Source organism: Trachemys scripta, chromosome 2 (assembly GCF_013100865.1).
Source record: "Trachemys scripta elegans isolate TJP31775 chromosome 2, CAS_Tse_1.0, whole genome shotgun sequence".
Classification (NCBI taxonomy): domain Eukaryota; kingdom Metazoa; phylum Chordata; order Testudines; family Emydidae; genus Trachemys; species Trachemys scripta.
The window spans coordinates 63,234,016-63,254,740 of NC_048299.1; the positions used below are offsets into that span (position 1 = coordinate 63,234,016).

The 20,725-nt window shown below is 45.2% G+C and overlaps 2 protein-coding genes across 3 annotated transcripts in view; one reads left to right on the forward strand and one right to left on the reverse strand.

The window, feature by feature from the left end:
- Positions 1 to 6,262: 6,262 nt before the first annotated feature.
- Positions 6,263 to 15,513, reverse strand: DPH3 (diphthamide biosynthesis 3). 2 transcript variants are annotated; one of them, XM_034760738.1, is made up of 3 exons: positions 15,130 to 15,513; positions 10,588 to 10,662; positions 6,263 to 7,894 (listed from the first exon to the last, which is right to left on the reverse strand). In XM_034760738.1, the coding sequence occupies exons 1-3, from the start codon at positions 15,418 to 15,420 to the stop codon at positions 7,832 to 7,834; spliced, it is 429 nt and encodes a 142-aa protein (XP_034616629.1). In that variant the 5' UTR covers positions 15,421 to 15,513; the 3' UTR covers positions 6,263 to 7,831. The 2 variants fall into 2 exon arrangements, with proteins under 2 accessions (XP_034616629.1, XP_034616630.1); XM_034760739.1 differs by lacking the exon at positions 10,588 to 10,662.
- Positions 15,514 to 15,684: 171 nt separating this feature from the next.
- OXNAD1 (oxidoreductase NAD binding domain containing 1) overlaps positions 15,685 to 20,725 on the forward strand; it is a 34,492-nt gene continuing 29,451 nt past the window's right edge. The window contains exon 1 of the mRNA XM_034760735.1: positions 15,685 to 15,828. The gene's annotated coding sequence lies outside the window, so the exon portion shown is untranslated. The remainder of the gene's footprint in view (positions 15,829 to 20,725) is intronic.

The window sequence follows — 20,725 nt, forward strand, 5'->3', positions numbered from 1 at the left end:
TTTTTTTTCTCTTAATTAATTGGCCTCTCAGAGTTGGTAAGACAACTTCCACCTGTTTATGCTCTCTGTATGTGTGTATATATATCTCCGCAATATATGTTCCATTCTATATGCATCCGAAGAAGTGGGCTGTAGTCCACGAAAGCTTATGCTCTAATAAATTTGTTAGTCTCTAAGGTGCCACAAGTACTCCTGTTCTTCTTTTTATAGACTTTCTACTCATTCTTAGGGGGAAAAAATATAAGGAATATTTTTAAGAGACTGTTTTTAGTAAGCTATGTTAATGGCATTTGTGTAACTGTTCAAAAGGACCAGGCCTAACATAAGCTACAGAGACAGCACACAGCCCATACAGATGCAGTAAGAGCCCATTATTTCTTCTTTCTTCATCTAATCAGAAAAACAAACCTAAACGGGATTTTCATTCTGCAATCTTCAGGATGTGCATGTGGTGATTTGTTTCAGTGAGCTAGAGAACCTCTCCTATTAGAGCTCCTTTTTCTGTTCCACAAAGCTAAGAGTGGAGGAGCCCAGAACTGTTCATTAATTGATATCCAAGAGCAATACAGATTTCTGCCGCAGCTAAGAAACCCTGCTCTCTTAGTTTTGGGTTGGCTTGCATTGGACTGTTAGGTAATGAAAAAATGGTAGGATTTCCAAGAGCAAGTTAACAAAGGGAACCTTCAACATCATGCTTCAGGGCATAAAGGTGTTTCCTACAATGCTCCATACGACATTTTCCTCTCCATATAGCATCGCACAATTGGCCAGGTGAATTTGGGTGTGTTTGTGGAGTAGGAGTTGTCACTTTCTTCTGAAGCATCAGAAGGGGCCAAAAGTCTGATGCATTATGGCAAGTTATTACAAGTAATGGTGATTCTAGCCAAAAGAACTGAGACATTTGGAGGTTATTGTCAGTCACAACAATTGTGGGAGGTATCACTCTATAATGACTCATTGCACTGACTATCAAGCAATAATACTGAGGGCCTTCGGAGAGCTCTAAATGTAGATGAGACATCAATCAGAACAATGTCGTGTTATAAAGCACAGACTTCTTTCTGCAAAAATGACTCATAATCTGAGCCCTTCTATCCCACATGTCCAACCTGCTCTTTCAGCTGACACACAGGAATCCGCATTCAGATTAGGAATAGTTGTTATAGGCATGGAGCTCAGAATCTCCCTATTTGCTGCTGATGTCTTTTATTCTCTGATCTTGGGTAGTTCATCTGTTTGTAAACATCTAAGAGCAATGATGAGGGATCAGCTAATTTTACAGTTTTTAGGATTCGTTTTTGGTGTGAAACTATGCCAGTTTCAAATACAGACTAAGATGCTTTTATTTTCATGGGTGTAAATCTGGAGTAATGTAATAAAATTAGCTTGACTTACTCCAGATTTAGTTATCAAGGATTTATACAAATGTAACTACAGAGCTTGGCCCAAAGCATCATTTATAAGGTACTTTATATCAACTGTTCCTCAGAGGACTTTACATGCCTAGAGAGCAGAATAGCCCCAGCCTGTTTAATCTTAATAAACTGCCTTTGCAATGCAATCTAGAAACCTGTTTACAATTCTGGCATGATAATTTCATGGTTCCTTGAGATGATTAATCCATCAAACCTGAGCCTTTCTCCAGAACACTTTATTTTTGCAGGTGCTCCTGATATAACTGCCTAAATAGTAGAAGAACAAACTAGACAAAATGTGCAGACGCTTTATTTGGCATGGAAAGAAATCAAGGACACAGTTGCAAAAAATCAAAAGAGTATGGGGAATTTGGCCTTACTAAGTGGAAATTCTACATTTGGGTGGCCTTGCTGCAATCTGTGTGGGACTGGCAGTCATTGCCTCTGAATGAAAAGCTTGGTGTAACCTAGTATGCTATCAAATCCTCCCTTTGTAAGAGCTTTCATTTGGCAAATGTACTGCCAGAATTTCTCTGGCTGAGAAAGCGCTATCAAATCCTGTTATGTAGAATATCATGAAAGTGGGCCTCTTAGTTTAAAACATTGAGTCAGACTAGGTTCTTCATGTTTTCTCCAACTGCTGATTTCTTTGAATTGTCCTTTAGCTAGGAAACTCCCAGACTTGAAAAATTAACAGGAAAACAAACAAAAAGGACTTAAAAGGCTCAAGGAGTGTTTTGTAGGGAAACATTAAATTATTCTAACAAGGTAATCTTCTGTATCAACCAAAATAAAATGTCTGTGTGTATCTATACATATGGCATTTCTTATTTTCAACCCTGAACAGATGGAATAACAGCTTTCCAGACAAGGCTGAACATGAGGAAATCACCCACGTATTTCTAATGAAGGATTAAGGTATCATGCATAGACAATCAATAGATTACACATCTATGCTCCTTCCGTATATGGGTAGGTGTGCAGCACAGTACACTAAACTGCTCACTAGGCTTTACTAATTAAGGAGCAAATCCTGTGCCCAATGCCTAGCACGACTAGTTGTGCTGGGGCGAGGAATCTTCCCCTCACAAACTGGAATAGTTTCCCCAAGCCCTTTTGCAGGCCCCAAGAAAGGAAGAACCCATATACCAGCATATCCTCCTGACCTGCCTGTGCCACAAGCTGCTCTCTCTTTGCTGCTGCAGGATATGGAGCTGTGCACCAGTCCCCATCATCCAGGCCCCCTTGCATGGCAGAACCACATCAATACTACTGCTAAGCAGCCTTCTGTGGTTGTGGAGGAGGCGTTTCATTTGTCCCATTATAGTGAATGGGAATCCTTACTTGTTCAAGGGCTGCAGGATCTGACCCTCTGACTAGCTACCTGCAAAGTTTGTCAACATTCAGTTGTGTATCATGTTCTCAACAGAAAAGGTTAGCGCTGAGGCTGAGAAGGCACTTCCATGCCAACCTCATTTTAGGTGCTCTTCCCTGTGGGTCCCAAGAAGTAGCCATTCCCTGAGTACCTATGCAAAGGGAAGGGAAACTGAGTTATAGTTAACCCCTTGTTCATGGTGCCCCTACACTCTATTACAGTCATTATTCATGACTCATTAACAATCAGACTCACTATCCTTTTTTCAGGGCAGTCACTAGAATGTAACCATAACACACTAATAAGCACTGAACTGGTCTGGTTTTCTCCTGTAAGGAGAGGGAGGGGGTACACAAGCCAATACATCATGGGAGGACCCCAATGTATAAGGCACATAACAGGCAGCATCCCCACTCCCTACAATAAAGTTAATACAATATATTAAAATTAGAAATAAACATCTCCCAACCTCAACAGGCCCACCAAATAACAGGACTGCAAAATAACCATTGATGACATACAAATGTCAATAGTGATCCTGGGATACCCAGTCTATCCCTTGCTCCCAGGGCTCATGAAGCCGCACACAGGCCACCTGGACAGCGGTAAGGAGCGGTTCAACAATAGGCTGAGCAAGTGCAGAATGGTGCTGGAATGTGCCTTTGGACATTTAAAGGGTCACTGGTGCAATTTGCTTACTAGATTAGACCTCAGTGAAAGCAATATCCCTATTGTTATTGCTGCCTGCTATGTGCTCCATAATATGTGAGGCAAAGGAAGAGAAGTTTCTGCAGAGGTGGGGCTTGGAAGTGGATAGGCTGACAGCTAATTCTGAGCAGCCAGATATCAGGGCAATAAGAAGAGCTCAGCAACTCTGGGATGCTTTGAAAACCTATTTCAGTAATGAGCCACAGTAATGTGCGCTGCTTATCTGCATTGTGGTTTCCCATACCGTCCCCTCCATTGCATCAGTTTCCCTGAACCTGCCCTTCCCTCCCCCAAACCCCAATACTTGGAATAAATAAAGTATTTCAGTCTCAAAACACTGACTGTTATTATACATAGAATCATAGAAGATTAGGGTTGGAAGAGACCTCAGGAGGTCATCTGGTCCAACCCCCTGCTCAAAGCAGGACCAACACCAACTAAATCATCCCAGCCAGGTCTTTGTCAATAACCTCTAAGGATGGAGATTCCACCACCTCCCTAGGTAACCCATTCCAGTGCTTCACCACCCTCCTAGTGAAATAGTTTTTCCTAATATCCAACCTAAACCTCCCCCACAGCAGCTTGAGACCATTGCTCCTTGTTCTGCCATCTGCCACCACTGAGAACAGCCTAACTCCATCCTCTTTTGAACCCCTCTTCAGGTATCATCCAATACATAGGTCTGTATTATTTTACTACCAGGCATATAGACACAAAGTGTATCAATGTATTTAAAATGTCATTCACTACAATAGCCTCATAAGATGCAGATCTCTTTTTAAGTTGGGGTTCCAAGAGAAAGAATCTATTGCAGGCTGTTCATAGACTCAAGCAGACATTGAAGCATTGGTCTGTACTCCCTTCACAAACTTAAATGGCTAGAATATTTTTTTAAAGGACAGTTTGGATTATGAAGCACAACAGGTAGATTCTGGGGCAAATTCCACAGCCTGATAATAAGGTTTAGCATTATTTTAATTTCTGAGTTTAATTTAAAACAGACACACAAAATTCTCATAAATAAGGAGATTTGGAGCCAAGGCTGGCACACAACACAGTGGAAATCTTCCAATATCCTTCATATACCAGCCGGGCTATTTCTTCCAGCTCTGAATTTATCATCGCTCTGAAGAAGCATCATTTATAATTTCTTGACTTACTCCCAGTAAAAATACAAAACCTTGTTACTTTCTTGGAACAACAGAATGTGTCTAGAATCCCTCTCTCTGATTACTTTATTATAATAGTATGTGTAGCTATAAAATAGGTATGATACAAACAGGATTTTTCTGATAAATTTAGTACAAACAAAAACTAAGGGCCTTACTTATATTACACTAGTGGGCAGCCAGTCACTAGTAGGGCTACTGTGATTATTGGACCTAAAAATGTACCCTAAGCTCAACTGAGTGAAGTACATGAAAGTTCACAAAATGTAACAACCCCCTAAGACTTTTTGCCTGCCTAGCAATTAACCATGGAAAACAACTTGACCCATTTTCAATAGATGAATGTTATGGATAGGTACAAGAAAACCAAATAGAAAAATTGAATTAGTCCAAACAAAAATGGCCTACTGATACAAGTCAAGGATGGTGGTGAGATATTTAGTAAACTAGAAAACGTGGGAACAAAGTTACCTATGCCAAGTTTGGCTCTACAGAAATAGATATAATTGGTGTACAAAATAATCAGGATAAAATGTGTCACTCACTGTTACTCTTTTTTGGGGGGTGGGGAGGGAGGGGGAAGAAAGGAGAGAGGGCAGGTCTGGATCTTAAAAAGAAACCATCCCCAGCTCATCTCCCAACTTGCCACCATTGCAACTCATCTCAGCTTCCTCAGCCTCAAGTCAGAAAGAGCAGATGAGGGTAAGGGATTTTCTTCTCAAGAGGAAAATCAGCTAGCCTCGTTCTTGTTTAAGGAATTTTGTTTTCATCTGAGAGTGCTGAAAGTCATTGCATCATCACGACATCCAGTCTTCACCCAATTGGGGGGGGGAAGAGATCTCTAATTGCCCCTTCCCTTGTTGTATTGCTTTCTATCCCCCTTCTTTCCTCCTCTCATTCTCTGGGCTTTTCATTCAATCCTGAAATCAACTATACTGCATTCATCCTTCCCTGTTAAGAAGAAAGAATCCAATCAGATGACATCCATGACCAGAGCCTGAACCAGGGTCTAAGCAGCAGGTGCCATGGTTGACTTGCCAGCTAAAGCATCCACTTGTAATGAACCAGCTGTCCGGTCTTCCAAAAAATAACAAAAGATGTGTTTCACTCATTTATTTTTTAATCCTGTTTCTGCACTACCTTGCATCTGTCTGTTAACAGCAGGATAAGTGAATGCCTTTCACACATCAGGACTGAGTGTAAAATGAACTTTTTCCTTTAAATCAAAGAAGATTATTAATGTTGTTTCTATTCTAAAAGGAGGGAGACTGATAGGGTCTGACTAAGTTTGTTTTGTATAATCACTCAACCACAGTTTCAATATAAATGTTTGTTTTAATTCCTTGTTCTCTTTATGTTTAATCAATAAACTGTCAACCTGAATTAATGTGTTTGCTGTCTGCCAAGTAACCAAGTAAATCCAAGGTTTCTGTCAAAAATAACTCTGAGCCTATCACCGTTTAATGCTGGACAGTGAAAGAGTTTACAAAGATCTTTAACTCCTTAGGCCTTTAAAATCAGTATCAATACAACAGGGCCCCACTGTTCTAGGTGCTATATAATCAGAATAAATGATGGTCCCTTAAATTAATGATAGTTTTAAAAACTTTTATTTAAATAAACAAAATAAATATTTGTAAAAATATATTTTAAATAAATCAAGACCACAGCAGTTTTTAAACATAAGAATCCAGCACCACCTTGTGGCCAACCAATGAAACAATTATTTGTTAAAACCATAGTATCATCCAGTTCAGATTCAGAACCTGTAGTTAATGGATACATTTTGGAACCATTTAAGTTTGGCAAAACAAGGTTTTACCAAACCTCATAACAATTTTTTTCATGATTTTGTTTGGATTTAGTTATCCCCCTCTAGCATGTACAAACTCACTTATTGCAGGATTGGATTAACATAGGAAAGCTCGAAATAGTGAAACTAACTTTTTTATATTCGGTGCCCAAGCTGAGTGACATGAGTAGTAAACAAACCACACAAGTGTTATGAAGTATAAATTTGTAAAGCGGCACAAGAATAAAGCATTTTGGAGTGTGTTCTTTCAAGGTTTTCTCGGTCTTAAGACCACCATTTAGTCATATGCAAACCTGCACTCATGCAAAGACTCCTGCTGGGAAAGCACTTACTGGACCAGGGTCTACATTGGTAAAGAATAATATAAACGTTGAGACGTACAATAGAAACACAGCTACACTATTCATATATTGACAAATAGCATTGAGAATAACTTGCAGCCTTATTGACTATTTGATGTAGTAGGGTCAGATGAGTTCACCCAAGTTGCTCAGAAAAAACTGGATCAAATGCTGCCCGCAGTTACACCCATTCACCCCACTGGGAGTGAAGGTGCATTCATGGGAAGTTACCAGGACTGCATGAGTATTACTGAATGTGGCCCACCGTGTCACTCTTTGCGCAATCTAAACACGGAAATTGGAAGTTATCTAGTTTGTTTTAAGTAAGTTTAGCTTGGTAGCCATTATTACATGATTGCTTAAGACTCTAGGACTAAAGATTTGTTTACTTTAATGCAGCAAGCAACAGATATGACAGGTGCAACAAATAAGTTGTACCTACTGAAAGCAGAAACTGCAGCTGTTTGTTTCCAACCAGAACACCTTCTATTGCCCAAACCAGAAAAAGTCTTCTACCATTCTAACAGTCCAACTTTTTCCATGTGGTGAATCATTTTGTAACATACATCACTGATAGAGCCAACCTTTTCTTAAGCCCCCATCGGTTGATGATCAAAGTATTTCATTCTGTGCAGCAACAAGGAGTCTTTGCTGGTCCAGAGACTGAAGAATAACTACTCTTTAGCTAGGTTTAGCATACAAATTTCACAACCTTATAATGCAACGGACTGGAAAACGCTTTTGTTAATTTGCATCCTATCCTCAAGAGCTTCTCAAAATCTTAAAACATTTTACAATAATTTAAGAATTATATGCTTTCAGGCACAAACCCACTTGTGTTTTGGATTATTTCACACTACTAGAGGCTGTTGATAAATAGTAGTGAGTCACTGCACGGGTATTTGAGGAGCAAACACCTCTAGAAGTACAGAACTCTGCGAATTTTTCCACATTGACATCCACACATTGTTTTTTTTTGTTCAAGAAGAGCAGAGTCCACATAGCATTCATCAGCATTTAACCAATTCCTTGCTTGTAGGCGCTGAGACTACTTCACCACACACAAACTGTTCCTAAAAAAACAAAAACGAAGTGTTATAACTAATTTCCACTGCCGCCCTCACAAGCAGTATAAAGTAAGATAATTTTGTTTTATCTGGCAAAACAGTTTTATTATAGCCTGTAGTGAGTCGGTGTGGCTCCCCTCCTGTCCAGAAGAGGGAGCCCACGTGCCGGCACCAGAGTGGGTGGGACCACCACCGCCTGTCCCCGCCCCCCGGAAGTCAAGGGGCGGGACAGGAAGTATAAAGGCCGGCCGCCAGAGCTCAGTTGGTGCCCAGCCACCGCAGGGAGCAGACGTGCGGCCGGGAGCTCCTGGCCAGGAGACCGTCGAAGACCGGGGCTTGGACCCTGGCTGGCCTGAGCTACCCCGGGCCCGCTACGAGGAGGAGCCGCCGGAGCCCGTTCACGCCCGCCACTGGGAGAACCCCTGGGAACCGGACCCCACTAACCCTGAGGGTGAGACTGGACCCGAACCCCTTCGCCCCTGCTGTTACCCAGAGGAGCCGCCTGAGGACCATTGGCCGGACTTCCCAGCAGAGCTACCAGACTTGCCGCCGAGCCCGGGCAGAGAGGAGCCCATGGAGATGGACTGGCCCGATCCCGGCGTAACGAACGAGGTAGGCTTTGAGGGGGATCACGGAAGTAGCCCGGGGATAGCCGACCCCGGTCCGGCTGCAACTGAATGTGAGCCTATGTCAGTGTGTTGCGGCCTGGATACCCCACTGACCAGCAGCGGCAGCAACCGCTGTTAGGGCCCCGGGCTGGAACGCAGTGGAGTGGGTGGGCCTGCGTTCCCCCCTGCCACCCCCTGCACGGGTGGCAGGCTTCCCCCTCACCCAACGCTCGGCTACAGCAAGCCTAGGCGTACCTTACCAGAACTATTTGCTCGCTCAGCCCCTGCAACAAGGGCCTGAGCCTATCTGTGTTTGCCCCGCCCTGATCCAGGGCCTGGGCTCTGAACTGCTTGCTGGCTCAGCTCCCTGCAAACAAGGACCTGAGCCTAACTGTGTTTGCCTCGCCCTGATCCAGGGCCTGGGCTCTGAACTGCTTGCTCGCTCAGCCCCTGCCAACAAGGGCCTGAGCTTACCTGTGTTTGCCCCGCCCTGATCCAGGGCCTGGGCTTTGAACTGTTTGCTCGCTCAGCCCCTGCAACAAGGGCCTGAGCTAACTGTGTTTGCCCCGCCCTGATCCAGGGCCCGGGCGTTGAACTAGTTGCCCGCTCAGCCCCTGCAAGCAAGGGTCTGAGCTAACTGTGTTTGCCCCGCCCTGATCCAGGGCCTGGGCTCTTGAGCTTTGACTGTGGTTGCTCCGACTCTGCACCAAAGAGCCGGAGTTTCGGGACTAACTGACTACTTGTTCCCACAGTAGTGAGTCGGTGTGGCTCCCCTCCTGTCCGGAAGGGTCGAGCCCCGGCTAGGACCTACCACATAGCCACAGATGCAACTGAAGCCTGAAATTAAACTTTCATATAAAAATATGCAAGAACTGATAACATACAAGTATGTTTCAATAGGCTTGTCATTTGGTTAACTAAACATCATTGCTAATTTGGATTACGGAGGCTGTGCAATTAAGGTTGTAACTAGCTTCCTATTATAAGAACAATTTTATCTACTCTTCATTTCATCTATCCTCCTACCAAAAAGGAGTTTCTTTTAAGGTATGTACGGACTGTGGGTAAGAAGGAATTGGGGGGAAAAGATATTAATGTGAATTTTGGAAAAAAATTCTAATTCAATATTTATTTTCAGTGTTTGAAAAATAGTATCAACAACTAGCTCCTATATATGGCATAGAAACTTCACATTTGATTTATGTGAGCTCCTTAACATAATCTAGTCAGTGCTCAGGACGGTTTCTGCTAGTTTAAAATGTTTATTCACTCTGAGTTTTTGAACATATGCATATATGATTAGATCTCAATTATCTTTATGAACGTCAAAGCTCTGCTGATGGACTGCTGGGGCAGTAAAATGTGTAATACATAACAGAACAAAAATGTATTTACATTATATGACTTTATCCTTAGAGTGCCCCTTTAATTTATAAAAAAACCCAAAAGAATGCATCTACAATGACTTTTTTCTCATGGAAAATCTCCCACCATTGCTGGCAGCATAAATGTAAACTGGCTGTTGGCATTACCATTGTTATGTCACATAATTATCTGGAGCAGATCTAGCCACATGAGGGAAAAGACTGCCTGCAGCCATCTATACTAACACCTATGCGGGTCTTACCAGTGCAACCACACAGTTCCTAAAATACAGGTAAGAAATTTCCTAGTGTATCCAGGGCCTGAGTGCAACTTCTCAGGTGACCTACCTGGATGAGTCATTTAAAGCTACCAGTGGCAGCTGTATGCATGCAGTCAGATGTCCTGGCTCAGAACATGTCCAGACTAGAACAGTGTGTCAACCAACATGTTATAATTAACATGTTTTTAAACTAGAGCGGAGGTTTAACATCTTCACGAGTGTTTTACACAGTCACAGTTGACCCTAGAGGGAGCCTGGGGTCCTCTGCGACAAACCAGCATGCTATTAAAGCGATAAACCTTGATTACACTAAGGACTGGATAGGGTTTAAAGATGTACCAGACATCTGTTTGCCTCGGAGTCGCCTGCTGCCACAAAGCCACCGAGGGAGAGAGACACTTGCGTCCCCAGGCTCCCACTCACCCCTAGGCTGGCCCCATTCTCACCTGGTCATAGATCACCCTCACAATCAAGGAGCAGCTGGGGCAGGTGGCCACATCCTCCCCATTCTCCAAATCCTCCTGCAACAGAGCCAGGGACACAGTCATTGCTCCGCAGCTGTGCTGCACTGCTGGGGTAAGGTTGCATTCCTCTGCCTGACCCGCTGTGCTGCTTAGCTGTTATAAGCTCATGTGAGCTAGAGTGCTCACTAATATCTGCTATCCTCACTCTGCCCTTACTGCCTTGATATTCACAGGGACTAAAGGGAGCAAACTGGAGGGGAGGGATGGGCAGAATCTGTGTGTGGGAGAAACAATACACAAGAGGATTAAACAGCTGGATGAAGGAGAAGGGATGGGGGCAAAAATCAGGGACAAGGGGCAAAAACCAGGGTTAAGAACCACAGTAAGGTACTGCCAGACAGTGGCAGAGGAAGACTCTGGGATAGGGAGGGGGAGAAGGGAAAACATTACCACAAATGGGAGCCATTTGCAGTTGTTACAAAAATACAGCAGGGAGCTGCTGCTCCCACACCCTCCACAAGACAGCACAGGGTTACCATACGTCCGGATTTTCCTGGACATGTCCGGCTTTTTGGGCTCCAAATCCCCGTCCGGGGGGAAATACCAAAAACCCGGACATGTCCGGGAAAATTGGGACATGCGGGGCCGGCGGTGCTGGGTGGGGCCGGGCTGGCGGTGCCGAGCCGGGGGCCGGGCGTGCTGAGCTGGGGCCCGGCAGTGCTGGGCGGGCCGGGGGTGCTTGGCTGGGGGCTGGCACCCCAGGGACCGAGCCGATCCAGGCTGGAGACGCCGGGGGGGGCCAGACTGGGCCACGCCTCCTCCCCACACCCCCTCCTTACCTGCTTCAGGCTTCCCGCGAATCAAATGTTTGCGGGAGGCAGGGGAGGGGGTGGAGTTGGGGCGGGGACTTTGGGGAAGGGGTGGAGTTGGGGGCATGGGCGGGGCCCCGTGGAGTGTCCTCCTTTTGAACACTCAAAATATGGTAACCCTAAGACAGTATAATTCAGCACCCACTTTCCAGTCTATGCTCTTAAAAGCACAGAGCACCCAATGACTAGACAAAGCAGCTCTTCCCTTCTGATATGATGTATTGATCTGCTAAAGGAGTGAAATTTTTTTTACATACACTCTCCTCCAAAAGTTATAATTGTCAAACGTTTTTAGTGTTATAAACTAATATGAGATTCTTTTAATGTCTGCATAAAGCCGCACAGCAGTTCACAGATTATCCTAGCTGCTGTTCTGATTACCTGAATCGGACTGCCTTTTTCTACATTTACAGTGGATCACAAGTTTCACTTCTTTAAATGATTTACTTTTAAAATGTTATTTTTATTACTCTTAGTACTTCATCATTTACCTTTCTTAACACTGTGCAGATGGATGTTACTGTGTTTATTTGCTATTAAAAATATAAACTAAGTAAAATATTAATAGTTGCTAGTAGCTTCAGCAATCACATCTCAACATTTCTAGTATTGTGATATTCGTTTTTAATTCTAAATCTGTGTTTCTGTTTTGTTTTTTTTTATTAGACAATTTTATTCTTGGGGGGGGGGGGGGTATATGACTTCAAGACTGACTGATTTCCTGGGTTCGTGTCAAAACTTCTTCAGTTCCCTTTGATCTGCAAATGGGGACTGTCTTTGTCAACTGTTATTTGCCTCCCTATTCAGCACCCTAGTACTTTTTCCACGTGTCACCACTTGTGTATAGAACGTGGCTCCAAAATAATCACTAAGGGCCAAGTTTTTAAAAGACTGAAAGCACCTAAATGCCTTTAAAAATCCCCCTAGTCACCTAAATACCTTTAAAAAACTGGTCCTAAGGGCACTGTTCTACCTTGTATGAAATCCTTCTCACAGGTAAATTTTTACTGTAATTTTTATATGCAATATACAATAAAATATACAACCCAAGATGGATTCTTGTGGTTCTCAGTCTTACAATCACGTGTTATGCACCTGAAAGTAATGAAATTAAAACATTTCTTGCAATTTGCCTTTTTGTTTCTGTGCCTTCGGGGATACTAGCTTCATACTTTTGCTGTTACCTCTCCCAAAGAATCCATATACAGTAAAAGCTGTTTCCATGTTGGGGGAATGGGAGGTGCCAGTAAGTGAAAAACACTGGTTAACTAAGAGGGAGGGAGTTTGGGTGTGGGGCTGGGGAGGAGGCGGCTCAGGGTGCTGGATCCGGGGGGCACTCACCTCAGGAGGCTCCCCACAAACAGTGACCTGTCCCAGCTCCTACCTAGGCAGAGGTGCGGCAGCCAGCTCTGCACGCTGCCCCCGCCCCGAGCGCTGTCTCTGCAGTCCCATTGGCCGGGAACTATGGCCAATGGAAGCTGCAGGGGCAGCGCCTGCAGGCAGGGGCAGTGCACAGAGCTGCCTGCCACACCTCCGCCTAGGAGCAGCCGGGACAGATTGACACTTGCGGGGAGCCGCCCAAGTTGCATGCCCCCCCGGATCCGGCACCCCGAGCTCCCTCTCACACCCCAACCCCTCTCCCGTACCCAAACTCCCTACCAGAGCCCCCATCCCGCACTTCCTCTCGTGCCCCAACCCCTAGCCCCGCACCCTCTCCCTCACTCCTAACCCCTCATGACCGTTCCTCTGCCTAGGAACAACGGGGACATGTCGCCATTTCTGGGGAGCCATGCGGAGCCAGGTAGGGAGCCTGCCAACCCCGCGTCAACTGGACTATAAACCAAACTTTCTATGAAGATTAGAAATACCAGTTTATAGAGCTTTCCAGTTGGTACAGGGCTGGATAACACAGCTTTTACTGTACCTAAAATGGATGTACATTCCTATAACATTAAATACGTGTTTGGACCTCCAGGAATATGACCCCCACCCTTTGTAACTGAAAATTTATTAAAAATCCTAATTTCTGTAAGTAATATCCCATCCTCCAAACACTATGGTGCACAATTTACTCTTCTATTACTTCACTTGTTGCATACATAGATGTTGATTTTTCTAGTAGATTATTTATACTCCTAATTGCATATTTTAATTTCACAGCCTTTTATGTATGCTACATATTTTATGTATCAGGGAGTAGCCATGTTAGTCTGTATCTACAAAAACAACAAGGAGTCTGGTGGCACCTTAAAGAGGTTTTTACCCACAAAAGCTTATGCCCAAATAAATCTGTTAGTCTTTTAGGTGCCACCAGACATATTTTATGATACATTTCAGTGATGTTCTTCATTCTGACATATTTACTGCTCTGTACTGCCAAAAATAAAGGATTCTTAAAAAAGGAATGATCCCATTACTTTTTCATTGATTGGGTGGGAGGGCATAGTGCTGATCTCATCTAGTTGGCCTTTGGTGGAACTAAAGTACCTTGTCTGACTCTACACTACGTTTTTACAGCGGGATAGGTAATACGTTAGTTACCCCATTGGAAAAATACACATTTTCTTAGCACTGAGAACACAGATTACAATGCTGACTTGGATGTTAATGAATCATTATTATTCATAGTTGACAACTCTAACACTGACTGTGTGGCTAACACTGTTTCTAAGTCATCAGCAGTATTTGTCTCTGATGTCTGCAGCCTCACTCCATTTGTACAGGTGTCATAGATAACCAGTTAAAACGGGGGGCGGGGGGGGGGGAGAGTGTGGGAGGGAATTGATGAGGAAAAGGCCTGAGAAACGGTCTTCGAAATAAAATCAGAGGGAAACATGGCGATATGTTTGTGCTAAAGTACAGAAGTGCAAGTTCAATATATGTAACAGTGACAATGAGGGTGCAAGGGAGGCTGGATAGGGAACAATGGTAGATTTTTCGACCTAACAGCTTGTGTTTAAAAGGCATTCATAAGCATTGCAAGTCCGGTTTACAATGCTTTACGCTGTTTTCAGCATGCTGGGTACACTGAGGCTAGGTCTACACTACCCACCTGAATCGGCGGGTAGAAATCGACCTCTTGGGGATCGATTTATCGCGTCCCGTCGGGATGCGACAATCGATCCCCAAATTGGCGCTCTTACTCCACCAGCGGAGGTGGGAGTAAGCGCCGCCGACAGAAAGCCACAGAAATCAATTTTGCCGCCGTCCTCACAGCGGGGTAAGTCGGCTGCGATACGTCGAATTCAGCTACGCTATTCACGTAGCTGAATTTGCGTATCTTAAATCGACTCCCCCCTGTAGTGTAGATGTACCCTAAGAGTCCCCTTACTGCAGACACTCTGTGGACTAACCTGCAGTGGAAAGAGGCTAAGGAGGGCAGACAGCACCTTCCTCCCGGGTTTTACGTACAACAGCCCCGCGGCTAACTGCACAACGCCTGCCCCAGTTACAAGAATACCTGACCCTACCTGGGCCACGCCGGCCGCAACCCCCGGCCCCCCATCGCAGCGCGGCAGGCGCAGAGCGCGCCTAGCTCTCAGTAACGGCTACCGCTAGCGAGCCGAGCCGGCCGGCGGCCGTTGGTAATGTCCCGGCCCCGCGCACCGACTGGGAGAGGCCGGGCTCTGTGCACGGCCGCCCGCCCGCTCCGTACCCGGGTGATGAGGAAGCGGTCCCCGCACGGGCACGGGTAGCTGTAGGTCTCGGTCTCCTCGTCGTACTCGAAGTCCTCGATCTCCACCTCATCATGAAACACCGACATCGCCCCACGCCGCCGCCTCTCAAGTGCGCATGCGCCGTCCCTCTTCCCCAGTACGCCCGTCAAGTACGCCACCAGCCTACTTCCGGGCCGGCTCTTCTGTGTGAGCCAATCGGCTGTCAAGCTGGAAGCGCACTGCGCGTGCGCCGAAATCCGTTTTCCGGCAGGCCATCGCCCATGCGCCATTCACTCTCTAGGGGGCGGGGATGTTTCTGTGACAGACTCAGCCACATGCGTCACAGCCCGCGGGGAGCCAATGGGGAGAGACCAGGGATTGCCTCAGAACCAGCGAGAGGGGGAAAAGGGGCTGTGGTCCCTTGTCAGCGCAGCTCCAGGGTCGGGAACAGTTAGTCTCCCCCGCCCCGGGGCACAGCCCCTGACAGGGCAGGCGGTAATTCTCTTGCCTGTTGGGCCACGGGGCCGTAGGCGCCTGGGTGGGCGGCGGGGCGTAACCTGTGAGCGAACGTAGGGGCGTGGCCTTTATCACGTGACTACGGCACTGGCTTCGCGCTAGGCGGGCGCCCCCATCACGTGATGCGGATGTGGCGCCGGTAGGGCAGCTGGGGTGCCGGGTGCACGAGGAAGGGGGAATGAGTGAGTTGCCCGTGGGTGAGGGAGCCAAACTGTCACTTAGCGCCGCGGGCGCGCGGAGAAACAAGCCCCCGACCCCGCCTCTTCTTCCCGGGGTGGCGGCTGAGGCGTGGCTCGGCCCCTCTTCTCTGTCCCCGTCGGGGGAGGCCCATGCGCCCGGGACCTGCCTAGGCAGCCAGTCGCTGCACGGGCGGGGAAGCGGGGCAGGGCCCTGCCAGAGAGCGAGGGAAGAGAGACGCGTCGAGCCGCACTTAGAGCCCAGAGCTAAGGCGGGGACCGGCAGGACCCGTGCACTGCCTGCGGGAGGTGGCGGAGTTATGTTTGGCCCTAGCTTTAGGCGGAGGTTTCCTCTGATGCGGCTTTCGGCCGGTTGTGACAGAAATCTAATACAGGCAATAGCGGTTCAGAAAGTGACAGATAGAGGAGGGTGTGAGGGGCTGACAACAAATGTTTCGACGTGGTGCTGCAACCTAATCTAGCGATGTGGATCTCCTATAACGTGTTGCACACATGTATACAGTACACAAAACCTATTGCTTATATGCTTATTAATAGTGCCAGCAATCAGCTTTAGGATACCTCTTAAATAAGTTTGCAATTAAACCTTCTGTAGAAGCGACAGTCTGTTTATAAAGCCCTCGTATTATGCTCTTAAGAAAAAAGAAAAGAAGACTAGCAGTTTTATATGGGTACAGTAGAACCTTAGTTATGAACACATGGGGAATGGAGGTTGTTCATAACTCTGAAATGTTCATAACTGAACAAAACATAACTTTCAAAAGTTTACATCTGAACATTGACTTAATACAGTTTTGAAACTTTACAGAAGAAAAATACTGCTTTTAAGCATCTTAATTTAAATGAAACGAGCACAGAAATGGTTTCTTTACCTTGTCAATTTTTTAAAACTTTCCCTTTTTTTAGTAGTTTACATTTAATACAATACTGTACAGTATTTGCTTTTTTGGTCTCTGCTGCTGCCTGATTGCCTGCTTCTGATTCCAAATGAGGTAGTTAACTGGTCAGTTCGCACAGTCACTGTTTGTAACTCTGAGGTTCTACCGTATATTGTTTTCTAACAGAACATTACTGGATTGACATTTACAGTAGTGCACTCTGCAAACATGTTGTACTGTCATCTAAAATGGCTTGCTGTCCTTGAGAAACTTGAATACCATTTGGAAAAAAACAAATACTGTGATCAAACAGAATTTTAGCCCACACTGTTCTTAGAAAGGGAGCAAGCAGACTGGATCCACTGTAGTGCTGTCTTGTGTGGAAGGAGAGGAACAAGGAAGTAGCACCACATCTCTAATAGGATGGAGAGGGAAAGGGAGGAATAGAGTGACTGGAACTGCTGCTGCTTTTCTTGGAGGGAACAGAGAGGAGAGGAAATGGGAAATAAGGAATGGAGCAGTTCAAATGAACAGGAGCTGGGCAAACGAAAGCCCCCGTGCACATCTAGGAGGGCAGTAGCTCCCAAATAACATATCTGTTATAGAGTGCTTATTATCAAAGCACTTAATCTTTTTAAAAAAAAGATGCGCTGCAAAAGATTCAGTTTGGCTAGTTTATTTTAAACAGTTGTGTTTTGAATGTGTTTGCTTCCTTTCAATAGTTTGATAAAATTGAAGCTAATCTTCTTTCCATCTTTTCTTGACAGTGCTATGGTTCATTAATAGGCAGGGGTTGTTGTCCTTAATTCATTAATGGGAACAGAAAACATCCAGAAGTAATTTCTGGGGTAGAGTGGGGGATAGCACAAAATTCATTAACTTAGGGAGAGGAACTCAGAATTCGTTCATAGGAGAGCATGGAATTTATCAATTATAGGGTGATGTGTTAGAATTGATTTTGTTGGGGGTGGGAAGTGATTACATGGCAATGTAAATTATATAGGGGTAGCTTTGAGGGAACATGCTTGGTGGAACAGATTTTTTCCACTAACTAGTAGGCTTAGCCTTGGTCTACACTCCCAACCTACGTCAGTATAACTACATTGCTCACAGGTATGGAAAATCCACATCCCTGAGCCACACAGTTATACCGACCGAACTCCAGGCGTAGACAAGACTATGTCAGTGGGAGGACACAGCTACTACCTTTTGGGGAGGTGGAGTATCTGTGCCAATGGGAGGAGCTTTCCTCTCGGTGTAGATAGCATCTTCACAAAGTGCTACAGCAGCGCTGTAAGTGTAGACAAGCCCAAAGGTCATGTTTACACTACCACTTGTGCCGGCAAAACTAATGTTAGGGGTGTGAAATAAAACACCTCCTGAACGACATAAGTTTTGCCAGCATAAGTGGTAGTGTGCATAGAGCTATGTCAGTAGGAGAGCTTTTTGTTAAGTGGTTTTATTATGTTGACAGGAGAGGTCTCTTCTGTTGACGTAGAGTGGCTGCACGAGTGATCAGTACAGCTGTGCCACTATAAACTCGCTGGTATAGACATGGTCTTAGTCTTTAGGTGACTATTGTGTGTGTTAAGGGAATCTTTTAAGCCCTGATGGAGGCCTGGGCTACACTAGCGGGGAGGTTCGAACTAAGATACGCAACTGCTTAGTCGACTTACCTGGCTGTCCTCACGGTGGTGAGTCGACTGCTGTGGCTCCCCCGTCGACCCCGCCTACTCCTCCTGCCGAGGTGGAGTACGGGCATCTATCCAGACGAGACGCGATAAATCGATCCCCGATAGACGTACCCTGAGTATTGCAGCTCTTACAGCAAAACTCAGTCTTTGTGTTCAGTATAATGATTTTTACTATTCAGCTCATATTTTGGCCTTGCCTCCCCCAATTTTTAAAGTCTTAATTTAAAGATAAAAGCCACTCCCCTCTTGAAGGGCACTGTCAAGTGAAGGTAGAAAGAAGGTTAACTTCAACTTTATCAAACTACTGAAGGGAAGCAAACACATTCGACGCACAACTGTTTAAAACAAACCAGCCAAATTGAATCCCTAAAAGCAAGTTGCAGTGGGATTCTAAAGTTAGGCCATTTACCAGCAGATGTGGTTATGGTTAGTTAGAACTGGTTTTTAAGGATATGGGAGGATTAAACAAGAAGCATCTCTGAAAAAGGACAGTGATGTTACTTGTTTTATAATTTTGTGGATTATGTCAAAAGCCTTAGGTATTTTGATATCTTATTTACAGTTGACTATTGATTTTCTGAAATGTACTTAGCATCTTTGATATTGTGATGTTGTCACATGATGTTACAGTTATCTGTCAGTACACGGTTTGACGTTAATGACTTAAGTCTGAAATTGGGCATTTTAAATAAATAATAAATGCATTCCATTTGAGGGATCTACTTCCATTTTCCTCTACTTCTATTTTCACAAGATTATTGACAGTAGACTTTATTCAGTAACCAGCCAATGCAGTTCTTAGTGAAAGCCTAGAACATACAGTATAATCAGTCAGGCATACTGGATTGTTGCCATTTTAAAGAATTCACAGTGGAAAAACAAAATAATCCTTTCTAAAATTAATACATAAATCCAGTGTATGTCAAAGTAAGATTTTTAAATGTGAATGAGAGATTAAGAATACTTGTAGAGATGCAAGAGGCTGCGACATCAGTAAACTGCATCCTAAAAATGAGATCAAGAATTATGATAAACCAATCTCAAGAAAAACACAGGCATGTACAAACAGAAAGACATAGTGGTTCAGTAGGGGGCCTGATCCGGAAAGTGAAGCCAAGGGGGTTTCCTAGTTTGTTTTCTTGTACTGTTCTTGATCACTTCGCTTTTGTCTGGTTGGTGCAGCTGCTTGTTCAGATGATAGGTGGTTTTGAATTAAAGCTATATTCTCACCTTATTATGTAACTATCTGCACCTTCAGATGAAAATGTACTGTTTAGGCTTTTACAAACATGAGTCTTATTGAGGATAAGTAGGGTTACCATACGTCCGGATTTTCCCGGACATGTCCGGCTTTTTGGGCTCCAAATCCCCGTCCGGGGGGAAATCCCAAAAAGCCGGACATGTCCGGGAAAATCGGACATGCGGTGCCGGGCCGGCGGAGCGGGTCCAGGCCGGGGGCTCGGCCGGCGGTGCCGGGCTGGGCCAGCGGCCTGGCTGGGGGCTCGGGGGCTCGGCCGGCGGGGCCGGGCCGGGGGACAGGCTGGGGACCTGCGGTGCCGGGGGACGGGGGTGGGCCACGCCTCCTCCCCCCAGACCCCCCCCTTACCTGCTTCAGGCTTCCCGCGACTCAAATGTTCGTGGGAAGCAGGGGAGGGGGCGGAGACTTTGGGGAGGGGGCGGAGTTGGGGCGGGGGGGCGGGGCCAGGGCCCGTGGAGTGTCCTCCTTTCGGAGGCACTAAATATGGTAACCCTAGGATAAGACAAATCACTATAGTGCATTATGCTTATTGCATCATCATGGTGTACAGTCATCGTTTTTAAAGGTAGTTTTTGAATGGTTAGGAAAGAGGGTGTGTGCAAGTGTCCTAGGCGGTTGCTATATAATCTTTCCCTTGCTGTCCAACCAGTATGCCCCCTCAGTGATGACCCGGAGGGATGATTTGTAAGGGTGAGAAGATAGTTGTCTCCATGCCAGTTCAATTCTTTGCTATCTTTGATGAGATTACAATTTTGGTTGATTTTTGCGCTGTGGTCACCTGCCCCTTGGGAGTGAACTGTGTCTAATCTATTCCGCATGGACCACTTAAAGAAAAAGGTTTCTTTTGAAATAAAGTAATTAGTATTTGATGGATATCAAATATATACCCCAAATTAACTATGTTTTATAGTTTAGGATAAAGAGGAGATGTTCCCAGGATATTGGAGGTTTTGAACTGTTTTCAAACCTGATGCCTATTGATTTACAGATGAAAGCAATCAAGCTGAATAATAAGAAGTTGTTTAATAATTATTTTTAAATTGAATTTTCAG